At 39.5% G+C, this 13,653-nt stretch overlaps 1 protein-coding gene across 1 annotated transcript in view; it reads left to right on the top strand.

The window, feature by feature from the left end:
• Positions 1-13,653, top strand: part of LOC139349079 (transmembrane protein 132C) — a 152,340-nt gene that overhangs the window by 109,224 nt on the left and 29,463 nt on the right. Inside the window, exon 5 of the mRNA XM_070989566.1 lies at positions 708-897. Coding sequence (XP_070845667.1) covers positions 708-897 — 190 coding nt within the window. The remainder of the gene's footprint in view (positions 1-707; positions 898-13,653) is intronic.

Raw genomic sequence — 13,653 nt, 5'->3', positions numbered from 1 at the left:
CTCTGCAAGAGAAGCTCCATATTGCAAGGAGGAAAAATAAATTGCTTTTTTTTTTTTTTTTTTTTTTGCCAACATCGTGGTTCTGAGCGGATGTGAGAATGAATTTCAATAGTGCTGCGATTAGTTTCATATCAGATAGTGAGATGAGGGAAACTTATATTTTAGGAAAAAATAGCATATCCTTATACAGCATCTGCATGTAATACAACAGAAGCACCCTCTACTTATAAAATATTTGTTTTACATGTTTTCTTCACACCTGATTAAAATGTGTGCTGGTTATCGGTCCTTCCCCCCTCCAACACCAAACACTGCTGTTAATGGATGATAAAGAACCATTTCTCTTCTGTTTTCCCTCTCTCACCACCTCCTTTATCCTGATTTTCCTTCCCTGTTTCTGCTCTATTTTCTCCTCATCCCCTGCCTGCCTTCTCTTTTCACTCACTTTCTCATGTTGTTTCCTCCCTTCATTCATAGCCTCACTCTCTGTTATGTACACATTATTCCATGGTCTTATTTTTGCTTTTTCCTTCTTACGCCCTCATTTATTTTCCTGCTACTCCCTCATCTGTTTTGACTCCCACCTTATTTCTGTCTTGTTATTCTTTCCGATTGCCACCTATCTTTCTTTCTCCCCATGTTTCCTGTCCTTCTCTTTCATCTAAATCCACTCCTGACACACTTCTTCTCCCTGTCTCCCCTTGCAGAGTGGAGGCAGCGGGCTACCAGCGCGTGCTGCAGGTGGACCTGGAGGTTAACGGGTTGATGGTGATTCAGGGGGGAAGGGAGGTGACGTGGCAGGTGGAGTATCCGCTCACCCGCACCCTGACCAGTGAGGTGCCGACCCTCATTCGCCTGGCACCGCAGGACCTGGGTGGCATCGTGCCACTAGCCATGGTGAGGAGTGGGCGGTTGAGCTGTGCACGTTGGAAGCTTGTGTGTAGACATGTGTGCATCTCTATGTGTGAAATCACTCATTGTGGAACTGTAAATTATGTATTAATGCAGACTAAAGCCCCTGAGCACTCCTGCAGCCCGTTAAATGGTCTGCCCAGCGATTGACACAAACACTACCTTTAACTTTGTATTCATGCCATACATTGGAAAGCTGGTGCATCATTTCAAATTAGCCGGCATATGTGCTGATATTAAACGTTTTCTCCATTATAACTCCAGTAAGAATGGCCCCAAGGGCAACATTTTGGTCTCAAAATGGCTTTGATAATGCCTCACCTGACCAATAGCTACAGACAAAATGGTGGTGAAAGGAACGGCCTTGTTCATTTCTGTTGTTTACTGTAAAGATCAAGCCAGTTGCAACTGGATGATTGGCGTTTGTATAAATAATGTATACATTTCAACAACAAAATCAAGAAATTCGCTGCAAATTGAATATACTTCCATTACTACAAAAGGTTTGAGATGATAAATATAGTAAATTGCCTCGCTATAACAACACCTAGGCATACCATTAGAAAAATATATGTAAAATATTCCGTTTCTGTGCCATTGTAATCTATTTTTATTGAATGTGGACTATGGTAAGGCATCATGCTGTACTCCCATTGTATTTTCCAGCTAATAAGGCTCAGATCTATTTGCAAAAAATATTCAGGCAGAAATAAGAACCTTCTACTTCAGTGTGTTCAAACTTTGATTACTCAATGCCAGGAGCACTTACAGTCATTCTGCCGAGAATTTAACTTGCATGCCCAAAACCATGCATGCATGCAACAGCTTTCAGTTTACTTTGGGTGTGGCTTGGATAGGCATTTTAGGATAATTTTGCAGGAATGGAAAGAGGTTTGTGGCAGGATTATAGCATGCCCAGGGAAGCAAAAGAGTGAAATCACGTCATTGTTCCTGTACTTCTCAGTTCACACCTTCCACCCTGCCTCAATAATCACATTTTTTCTCCTGTGATGATTATGACACACATCAGAGCAGGTCAGACCCACCTAGGTGTTAGATATCGATAAACAGATCTGAGACCTGTGCCAGGATGGAGGAAGTATTCAGATTGTTTGCCTACCACAAATTTAAGTACTAATACCTTACTGTAAAAATACTCCATTAAATGGAGAAAATAATGCCGTCATAATTAGCCCAAAGTGGCGCCTTCGCAATACTTGCTTTGTCCAAACAATAGTCCATAACTCTAAATCATTACAAATAAATTAAAATCATTAAAAGGAAAAGCAGAAAATCCTCACACTGGACAAGCTGGAACAATAAAATGTTTAGTGCCTGAAAATTAATTCAACGATTATCAAAACAGTTGCCGGAAGTAATTTTCAGTCAGTTGAATTAATTGATTCAAATCAATTAATTGATTCAGCTCAATTTGTATGTATTGTGGAGCAGTTTAATCTATAATAAAACATCATATTTCATCATCTTTATATGTTTTGTTTCCAAAATCCTAATTTGTAAAATAACTAGTGACTGCACTGGAATAGAAGTATAAATGGAATGAAAAGAAAGCACTCAAAGAAAGTACAAGTACCTCAGATATGCACCTAAGTACAACACTACAAATGTCCTTCGCTACATTCCACCAGAGGGTTAGTTGGGTCCCATTGCGCCAACTCAACAGGACCCAACTAACCCAATTAGACTACATATAATTTGGGTCGGGTCTTAGTTATTAGTAAGCGAGTGGACCTGTGAAGACCTCTCAGAGAAAATACAGACTGCAGCCAGAAGGCATTTGGTGTTCTTAATTTCTTTGAGATGAGATTAAAGTGTTGAGTTTCAGCTTACAGAGCATTTGAGGATGTTCACATCCTTACAGGGGGAACTGTGTAGTAGCCTTTTTTATACAAACTACCCAATTTGAGAAAATACACCAGAACAATGATCCTACACATTCGGACAAAGCAACACCGGGATGCTCTTGACTGGCTGAGTTAGTCAGCTCTACTAAATCCAACTGAGCATGTTGGATTTAGTATGAACTTTTTTGCTTGCTGAAGACCAGATTGAGGGTGAAAAGCAAAACACAGAGCTTCGCCACAGAGGACACCAATGTCTTCAGATGCCTTGCAGTCACAGGCTTAAGAACATATTGATGTGGATATAAACCCCCTCAAATTCGAGCTGAGCTCATTGTTTCATGTCGAATCCAGTGTGCTGGAGTCTAGATAACACAACACAATAAAAAAAAAAAGTGTCCTAATACTTTCTAACTTCCGAAATGTAGACGCAACAGAAAGCAGAGGAAACAGGGACAGAGACAGAAAATGAATTCAACCTCAGACTCTGACAGAATGAGCTAAACAAACAAAGTAAATGTTAAACACCCACATTACATCTGATATTTCCAAGGATGGTAATTTTTTACTTGGCAACGGGTTCCTCCACTTGTTGGAATGCAAAGACTTTAACATTTATCCAATAAGTAAAAAAATATGGTGAACAAACACAAGGTATCTATTTCAAGACTATGTTTTCACACAATATGAGCAGACAGTTATTATAGTGCATATTGGATATTTGTCACACAAGCAGGATAATCCTCTCAATGACTAACAACGGATATCTCTTTGCTAAAGAAACATCTTGTGTACTTTGCCAAGGGCTTCACACAGCTGGTTGTGGATTGTCTCTTGCTGTGAGCCTTTGACCTCCACATGGTACAGACCTGCTCATGTCTGTTTGTGCCAAATACGCGAAAGCATTTCAACTCTTTTCCAGTGGTGATTAAAAATATGTGACAGATTATTATTATGCTTTGGTCCCTTAAAAAAGCCAAGCCTGAATATTTTTAAGTCAAAGCATGCCCTTTTTAATTGTCAGTAATCTGGTTAATACCGCTCTCAGAGTTTGCGGACTGAGAAGTTAATTGAGTTTGGATTTAGACAGTCCAAACATGGATGAATTGGCAAGTGGCTTCAGATTGCTAATTGTATTATGATAATGACTATGTAAATTGTTTTTCCAAAATGAAAGGAAACCCATTCGGTATGCTGCAAAGAGATAAGAATAGTTTTAATTTTCCTCAGTGATAATGGCCACGTAAAAATCTAATGCCTTGGAGCACTCCATAAACTTTCATTAAGGCAATTTGGTGAGGCAGCAGTTCACCGCTGATTTATGGTTTCTGGCTAGTGGAGTAGCCTTGAGACTTTGACTATATTTCTCAACTTTTAATGTCTTTAAAAGTGACCAGCTTTCTTTGTCAATGTTGGAATGACTTTTCCACTTAATAAACAGGAAAGCCAAGTGTTGCACAATGCATGTCTGGCAGACAGGTGTGCAGGAAAGTGTAATCAGGAACGTGCATTGAGAATAAACTTGATTTAATAAATAGAAGAAAGACAACAAAACCTAAGGACGTTAATAATGATAACTGCTTATACACATTTTTAAAATGATGGCACAATGTAAAAGCACAGGCAACAACAATGGTAAGGACAGAATACTGCATGCATGTCATGACTTAAGTCCAAACTAAGATGGATAAAACCATATAGATAAGGTCTCCAAGATGTGTCTGGAGACCTGATTAGATTCCCAATTATCTTTAGCCTTTTAATGATTTAAACATTGATTTGAACATTTAATCGCCAAATTTATTGCTGAAATGTCTTATCTTACTCGTGGAGTGCAGAGTAGGCTAAAAGTGGCCAGTATGTACAGCATATTGATAAGTTTAAAATGTTTATTAGGTGCATCAACAGCAGGAACAAGGAACAGCAACGCTGCACAGCTGTGAGCAAAGTTCCAGTAAACATGGCAGACAATCATATTTACCAACTGGCTCACTTTGCTAATGATGTATAAGACTGATCAAAGGATAATAGAAATAAGTAAGTTCACAGATGGTGCAAAGAGAAAAATCTCTGTTGATATACATAAAGACCTGTCATCTGGGGCTTTGTGGAGGTTTAACATGCAGTGCAGAGCCATCAGAAACACATTGAAGTGGTATCTGAAATGAACTGGAAGCCCATGAAGGGAGGATGGGATAAAAGTCTTTTGGCTGAATTTTCTTGACGTGGGAAGATTCTGCATGCAAAAAAAAAAAAGAAAAGAAAAAAGAAAAAGAAAGAAAAGGAAAGAAAAAAAAAGAAAAAGAAAAGTTGAAAAAATTAATTAAAAGTTGGTAAATTTAAATTTAAGCTTTGCCCTGAAGTTTGTCCAACATGTCTGTTGACTTTCTCCAAGTTAGAGACATTTCTAATTTTTCATTGTGACTTTGATTTTTTGACTTTGGGACTTTACTTGTGGCCAAGAAAAAGTGACTTTCTTTGTAAGGTTAAAGTAACGCGAACTCTTACACTGCAGCAATGAAGGTGCACCTCGAAACAGCAGCCTTTTGTGTAACATTTCCACTGTTGTATTTCTCTGTCTGGTGGAATACAGCGATACACCAAAAACAGCATTTGCTGTGGTCGGAGACGCTCTCCTCTTTTGTTAGTGATCATTCATGGTTGGCGACTTCAGTAAACTGTAAATTTAGACTCACACTTTACGGTCTGCAGATGACATTTTCACTGCGGCACATACCAATAAGGTGGCACAAGCAGTCCATTACAACTTCTGAAATCACATTTGTACAAAGTACTCGATGACATGATTTGTTGTTGCCTTTTAATCACATGATGCCAACTGTGCTACATTCCTCTGTGCCTTTGTTTTCAGTTCTTAGCTCATTAGCATTTGCACAATACTGTTTTATCATCCATCAAGTGTACTGTATAGTGAGTATGCTTTAAAGGCAGATAAGTCAACAAATTGTTTGATTAAACTGGGTGTTAGTAGTTCACATCAATCTCCACCTCTGCAGCAGAACTTGAAGGTACACACCGATCATTGCTGGCACTCAGCAGTGCTTGTCTGTGTGCAGAATGCCAGACACCTCTGTTCCATAAGACTCTCATCTCGCTCTGATGGCTTCTGGCCTACACTCCTACAGAGAAGCACACGCATGCACGCACTCATACAGTCTGCCAAACATGAAATGCAGGACTTATTGCTGTCTTGATTTGACAGCAGCTTCAGACAGAACAAAATGGTGAGTGAAGTTTGGCCAGTCCAGGAATAAGCTCCCAAATAAGTTGTTACCAGAGGTTTATTTCTAGAGCTCTGGGCATTCATCCTCCTGGCAACAATCAATGCATAAAAGCGAGAAAGATCAGCACTAGATATTCATCCCGCGGCACCATACGACGGCCATCATTTCAGAACAGCTCCTTTTCCAGAATAATTAAATAATTTATATTGTAGTCCAATCGATGACACAATATTCTGTCTTTTGTTGCTAGACTGGGTGTTTTAGACTGCTAGATCAATGCTGATTATGCCGCAGAAAACATTCATCTTAACAGGTAATTTAACATCTGGGATAAATTTTTTCTGAAAATGAAAGAAATGAGAGAAGACTTCTGGCACTGGGATGAGATAATTGCACTCGTTCTCAAAGCGCTTTCTCTTGTTTTTAGGAATATTTAACACGTCTTTATCTTCAAACAGAACAGAATAAGAGAGACTGCTGTGCTCATGACAGGAAATTACATGTTATATTGGAAAATTCTCAAGAACGAGTTGATTTGTATGGGAAACAGAGTGAAATGTGAATCGATTTAAGAAGAGTATATTTTGAGGACTCAGTAACAGATCCCATGGCTGCTAGGACTGTCAAAACACACCAAAAATTATGTTTGATTTTTCTCTCTGATAAAAGGCCAATGCAGCGAGAGACATACTGCTTACATAAATATACAGTATTTATTTCAACATAAACATCTCTCAGATGTCTCTCAGATTGTTATGTGTGTCTGATATTATTATGGAAAGTATCCCTACAGAAATGGACCTTTTTATTAAAGGGTAAGATCCATTTCGTTTTACCAGAAAGAGCCACTACATCGCTTATACCAGAGCCACCAGACTCCATTCACTGAAACAGTTATGTTTTCATTTTAACACACACTTCATTCAAGCTCGGCAGAAGCAGAATAAGAGTCACCAAAACCATTGCTGTCTATCTTTGACTGTTCCAGCAATCCTCTTCAACTCTGGTTGGGTCAAAATAAACCCTGATCGGGAGAGAAGCGAGAAAGAGGGTGAACATCAGAGAAGCATCGGGGGCAAACAGTGTGCCGAGCTGGAATAATTTTATATCTAACCTGGGAATTATTTTCACAGATTTAACAAGAGATTTTCCCAGTAAAAAACAATGATTACCGGATAACGGAAACTCTGCTTGTGTGACACCTGTCTGTCATGCGGTGCATTCACTGCAGCAGCCCAGGCCCACGCAAGAACAGCCACAGTAGTGCTGCTTTTTTATTCCCTCAATTTAATGTGTTGGGATTTATTTATTTATTTATTTATTTATTTATTTATTTATTTATTTATTTTTAACAATTTGACTATAAATTCGAATTCGGAATATTCGTTGACAGCCCAAGTTCAGGTGAAGAATTCTTGCACTGAAGTCTTATAGAGACTGTCAGTCTCACTAGTTCAGTGGTTCATTTTATAACACTATCCCCCCCCTCCACCCACCTCGCTATACCTTTTTCCTCTTACTTAACGAGAGGTCTTATGCATTATGGTGCCACTATGAACTCACTGAACGCAAGTTGTGAAAACCTGGTCATTATCACAAAGACAAATGTCTGTACATTGTTTGTATTTCATATGATATTGGTTTTTTGGATTCTAAAGGGAGTATCAGAGAGATAAAACCATGTAACCTAGAACTAACAACGCAGATGGGAGACAGTGAAAGTGTTTCATTAACAAGGCTGAAAGGCAGAGAACACGCCAACGGAGAGTGCACTACTTTTACTGCATCCTCCAATGAATTTTTGATCTTTCTCTTGCCACTCTGCGCCTCTCTGTTCGCTCATTAGAAGAGACAGCCAGTGTGGCCCCCATAGCTCTTTACAGTACATCCCAAATGCTATCATTAGCATTTTATTCATAGCCTCTGAAACTCACTCCATTTCAAACTCAATAACATTTGCTTTGTTCTCACAGTCCCATAGCATTATAATCAGGGGCATTAGCGGGAGGCTCAACATTAGCTTGTTTTTTGGTCACGGGTGAGCGCCTTTGTTGAGAATAATTACAGTTTGGCCAAATGCAACTTTCTCCATATTGACTCCACACCAGCATTTGGCAGATAGTGACAGACTGAGGCTACAGAATTAGTAAGACGTTGTGTCCTCTGCAGGGACGGGAAACAGATAAGTCAAAGAAAAAGCCGTCCTCATATCTGTAATTTACACACAGTGTTATCGTAGCATCAGGACCAGCCAGCGGTATTCAAGCAGGCTGCCATCAGTCACACTGTCATGCTGTCAGAGACTGTATTTGGAAATGGTCTGGCAGAGCACTAATAGGCTGTGCAGGGAGGCTATCCACTGGCATGCGAAGTGTCCTCAAGGCAGCATTAGCCATCTGAATGCAGCCATAATGCCCCCTTATAGCTTAATTAAGTCCTCTTGTGTATATAGGAGAATCTAATTTACTATGCTATCGCTCTCCTGTGCATTTTGACAACATTAGTTCTCCCTTTCACTCTTACCCTTGTTGGATTCAGCCTTATGCACCAGGCTTTTTTCTTGCTCCTCATCTTGTTATACAGTAATATACTACAAGTCTGAGAGAGACAGAAAGACACAAAGACTGACAGAGAGAGAACCACACATGGTTTACATGCCTGCATTAGAGACATACTGGAGTGTGGGATGTCATCCCACTGAAATGTGTTTGACATAAACAAATAAAGGAGAATCCTTTGGACAAACTATCCAATGATGACACTATTTCTACCTTGGCATTTCTATATTGCTATTCTTATTACTTTTTTATGTGTTATTGACCAGCATATCCGCTTGTGTTGATATTAAGACTGTAACTAGCAATCACTTTCATTATTGATTAATTTGCTGATGACTTTCTTAATTAGTCATATCACTGTCTAGTCTGTTATTAGCCCAAGGTGACATCTTCAAAAAAGCAGTTCACATTGGAGAAGCTGGAAACATCCAGTAAACTAGAATGACTCATATTATGTACGTAGCAAAGAAACTGCAAATTGTAATATGTGGATGCTTCATACACATCTTCAACCCAGCAGCACAGAGGATCTTTACAATCAGCACAGTTTCAATGCAAATATGAAAAATAAAATATATATTTCATGTATATAATATATGAAATATGGTCACCATCTCCCCTTCTGTTAATGAGTTATGGTGTTGAATAATGGCCAGAAAAGTGTTTTTGCAGAACATTATGCTGTCATAGTGAGGTTGAACTTTGACCCTTTGGATATAAAATATCATTACTATATCATTTTATACTATTAGACATTTGTCTGAAATTTTGTCAGAGTGAGTGTATGAATAATTGAGTTATGCACAAAATTCTTGATATCTTGTTCATGAGAATGGGATGGATGGATGGACAGACAGACGGACAACCTGAAAACATAATGCCTCAGGCGACAGCGGTCACCAGAGCAGCATAAAAATTACTCAAGCCATTATTCCATTATCAAAATAGTTCCCATTAATTTTATGTTAATTGACTCATCAATTAATCAGCAATCAGCATGTTAGTCAAATTTTAAGTTGAAATGGGGAACTTGCCAGCAAAAAGCTTGTTATTTGCATATCTGGCAAGCAAGAGTTAATTTATTTAAAATTAATTTTTAATTTCAGCTATATTTATGGTCTCCACCAAGTAAAAAATGTTTGGCTCTTTAGCTGCTAAATGCTCCTCTGTGTTACCCAGCTCATTGCTAACTTTGTCTCTGAACCAAAACAATTAGCTGAAAGAAGCTTTATAGCTCTGTGGAGATGATGGGAACTGTAGGGTCAGGCGATAATTCTCTATAAGTGACTCTTTTCACATTCAGGCTAGTAATTTGATCCCATCTTATTTGAAAAATATTGATTGTCGCTGCTCTAATGTGTACAAGAATCCTGTAGATATAGTGAGCTCATTCTATAATATACAGGAATAATATTCTGAAGATCAGGAAATGAACTGACCAATCGCATACGAGTTAAGCCATGCTACGTGATGCTGCTCAGCCAGTCAAGTCTCTGCATTCCAGGCGGTAAACATAGCGGCAGAGTCAAAAGTTAAGAGGCTAATGACAGATGAAAGGACGACAGAGAAACAGAAAGAATGATAAAGAAAGCAATACAGAGAAGACGATCAGACGAATGATCGAGTGATTTAGAGACAGGGAGAGAAACAGAGACGATCAGACAAATGAGAAGGGAGAGAAACAGACGAACGGCGAGGCAGCTGAACATGATTAAGACAAAATATCGTTCCAGGTTTACCAATGAGCACCTCCACATGTGCATGAGAATGGCCATTTAGGCCCAGATTTAAAACCCTACAGCTCAATTCTCTCACTGAGAATTGAGTGTTCAATTGCTAGGATTCGTTAAGATTTGTATTGTAAAAGTGGTTGAGATTGTTGTCAAGATGTGAGACAGTTTAAGAGAAAAAATGAGAAAAAGCTTTATTTCTCTCAAGTTAAGAACTTTTTTTTAAGATGCACAATTTTTCTAAAGCTATTTAATTTATTTTCTCTTTTTTAAAAAAAAGCAGTACTTCTTTTAATAAATGTATCTGTGCACTCCAATGCGAAGTGACAAATATTGTCAAAATATTCATGTTTTATAAAAATGTTTATTTATCAGTTATTAATTACATGCAGACATTCATGCAACTACATAAACATATAGCACACTAACGCAAGTGGGACATGATGTTCCGGACCTTTCCTTGAATAAATGTTCTCTGACTCGACCTCTTTGCATTTTAGTTGAATACCCCTGCTGTATATGTTCTATTTCTGCCATATTTTGCCAATAGATCCCCTTAAATCTTAGACACTGGACCTTTATTCTAAAAGAACAAGATATGTCGACCATGAAGTAAGGAACGTGTTCGCATGCAACTCCTGTGACTCCACGTTATGTACAGTACACTGTACAATGCATTGGTCACGTTAGAAGAGAGAAGTTTGCCCCACTTGCTCAAGAACTTCAGCCAAGCTGGCTTCGAGCTAGTTAGATAACCCTCATTTGCTCCACTGTCTTTGGCCGCAGTTGCAGGAGAGTCAGCAGTCAGTGGTGGAGTGAATGCTCAGAACTGTGAGTATGAGGCAGCGTTGCAGAGAAAGTGCAACATTCCCTGGATGAATAACACACACACACACACACCGTATGCAGTCTGTGATTTGTTAATTTTTAACAGGCGGGGATGGCCCAAAAGGGGCAACCCTCCCATCATGAGAGAGTAAGAGAGTAAATCTATACGTACGTCTTAGATGTACGTATAGATTTACTAAATATTGCAGAATCTTACAGATCCAGAAAAAAACTGACAGAAGTTGAGGACTGAGAGGAAAAAGGTGCAATTACAGATCTGTCTGCTGCTACTTCAGCGTCACGGACAGCGCCATGGATTTATCAATACACTGCACGGTTAGAATCTAACTAGCACAATCCTCAGTCAGGTGAAGGATCAGTGAGTCAGGCAGACGAGACTAACATATTCAGCAGTCTGTGACTGGGGAAAGGAAGGGATGCATTTTGCTAACTAGGGATCTCTCTTCACACTCCCTCAAATCGCCTACTGACTGTATGTCTGTCTGTCCTCTGTAGACGCATGTACTCAAAGTTTAGTTCTCTCCTCTCTCGATGTCAGTCAGGCTTTACTTTAAAGCTAAGCCTGTCCATTCCCTTAATTTGTTGTTGTGTGCTTGTTTATTTTTTTGCTGGCTTGCCTTCCCCTCACCCTTTCCCTACTCTGTCAGTCTGGCTTGTCTTTTATTCAGCCAGCTAGGACGACAGTCCAGCACAGTGCAGCCCTGCTGGCTTATTCTAATCAAACGGCCTTCAGAAACAGGAGAGGGGTCCTCAGAACATGGACAGGTTTTATCAGGGGCTGCCGATTTGCCACTGCTGACTTGGGCATTTCCTCGCCTAATGTTAAAGAGTGAGACAAACCAGGGAGGCCTCATATTTAATCTTACTAAAAGTATTCAGTGCTCGCAGGTCACAGTAACAAAATCCAGCAGATTGTCAGGCCAACAGGTTCTGTAATAAATCAATATCTAATTAATGAGGAGAGTATAAATCACTGCAGGTCCTGAGTTAATAATCAATAATGGTATTTCTTACTCCTGGTCATGGCAGAATGCCCCCAAACTGCCCTCAACTCTTTATTTGCTAATACTGCAATTATAGCTGCATTGCCAGTTGTTTTAAATCAGTGGAGACACAGGAGTTGATTGTTCAGCTTATTTTACCCTCAGAAAAAAAAAACTTTCACATTCAACTAACATGGATATGCAGACAACAAAAAAAGTAATTTTCCATCTTTTCTCCTGCTCCATCACTTCCCCGTCATTGCAGTTATCAGCACCCCTCTCCAGCCTCTCTCTGACTTCAGCGTTACGCTGCAGAATAGCTTGGATCCTGCACCTTCTTCTGAAGCTATAACCGCAAAAAGATTACATTCTATGAACACTCCTCTCTCCCGCTGTTGTATCACCATTTCTAAAAAAAAAAAAAAAAAAAAAAGTGAAAAAGAATGTTGATTCCTCCTGCCTTTGCTTTCATTTCATCTCCCGCTATAGGCTGTGAGATGTTCGGATGTTTGCGAGTGGCAGGGGGAGACTGTAGAGGTGCTGGCGGGAATAGACTTTTTATTGATAATTGATATGAACTGAATAGCTGAGAGTGCTGCAGTGGCAATATAAATCGTACTTGCAGCACTCACAGCGCTGTAGGCCGACACAGCACAGGACCTGTGAGCTTACTGTCAGTCTCAGCCAGTTAGTGAATAGTTAAGCTGGGATTCTCTGAAAGTCAGAGGCATCTGTTCAGTCAATGAATAATAAATTGCCGGCCAGTGTTGAGCAGTGTTGAGGGGCCTGATCTAAGCTAAACATGTCTCCTTCCACTCCTCTTCTTTTCCCTTTGAATAAGTATCTATCATTAGTCATGTTGTGTGTTCTCTTACACCTTCTCAGGTACAGGATGTACTTTAACAATGCATCATGTACATAAGGTGCTAATGTGATTCTGTTGTTAATTGCTGTACGTTGCTTCATTTTGTGCACATAGCAACAATAATATCATTTTAGATGTAGCCGGAGGGCCACATGTTTATTCAGGGAAAGCCGCTACTTATCTTCGATCGTTTCATTTCTGCTTGCAGCTTCTCGACCGTTGTTCACTGAAAGATTGCAGCATGGTGGTGCAGTGGTTGGCACTGTCACCTCAGCAAGAAGATAATGGGTTTCAATCCACCAGACAGCCAGAACCACCATGTGTGAAATTTGGATATTTACTCCATGTCTAGGTCCTTAATTTTCCCTCAAAGTAAAGCTTGTGAGCTTAGCTGGCCACTTTTAGGGTGTTTTCGCACCTGTAGTTTGGTTCATTTTGTCCAGACCAAGGAAATATACTGTATATAAGATAAGATACTATACATAGTAAATCAGTGTGAACACAGTTTGTGTTCACGCTGGCTTTTTGCAAAAGAAAGAAGAGCTGTGAGCTGCCATATGGACTGACCCGAAACTCACTGATTGGGCACTTTTGGTGATTGTCAGCATCATTGCTGCTTACATGGACCCACATAAAATCTGATTCCAGT

The sequence above is a fragment of the Chaetodon trifascialis genome, chromosome 20 (assembly GCF_039877785.1).
Source record: "Chaetodon trifascialis isolate fChaTrf1 chromosome 20, fChaTrf1.hap1, whole genome shotgun sequence".
NCBI classification, from domain to species: Eukaryota; Metazoa; Chordata; class Actinopteri; order Chaetodontiformes; family Chaetodontidae; genus Chaetodon; species Chaetodon trifascialis.
Note: the sequence above shows the minus strand (reverse complement) of the source record. Positions and strands in the feature narration are given on the sequence as shown.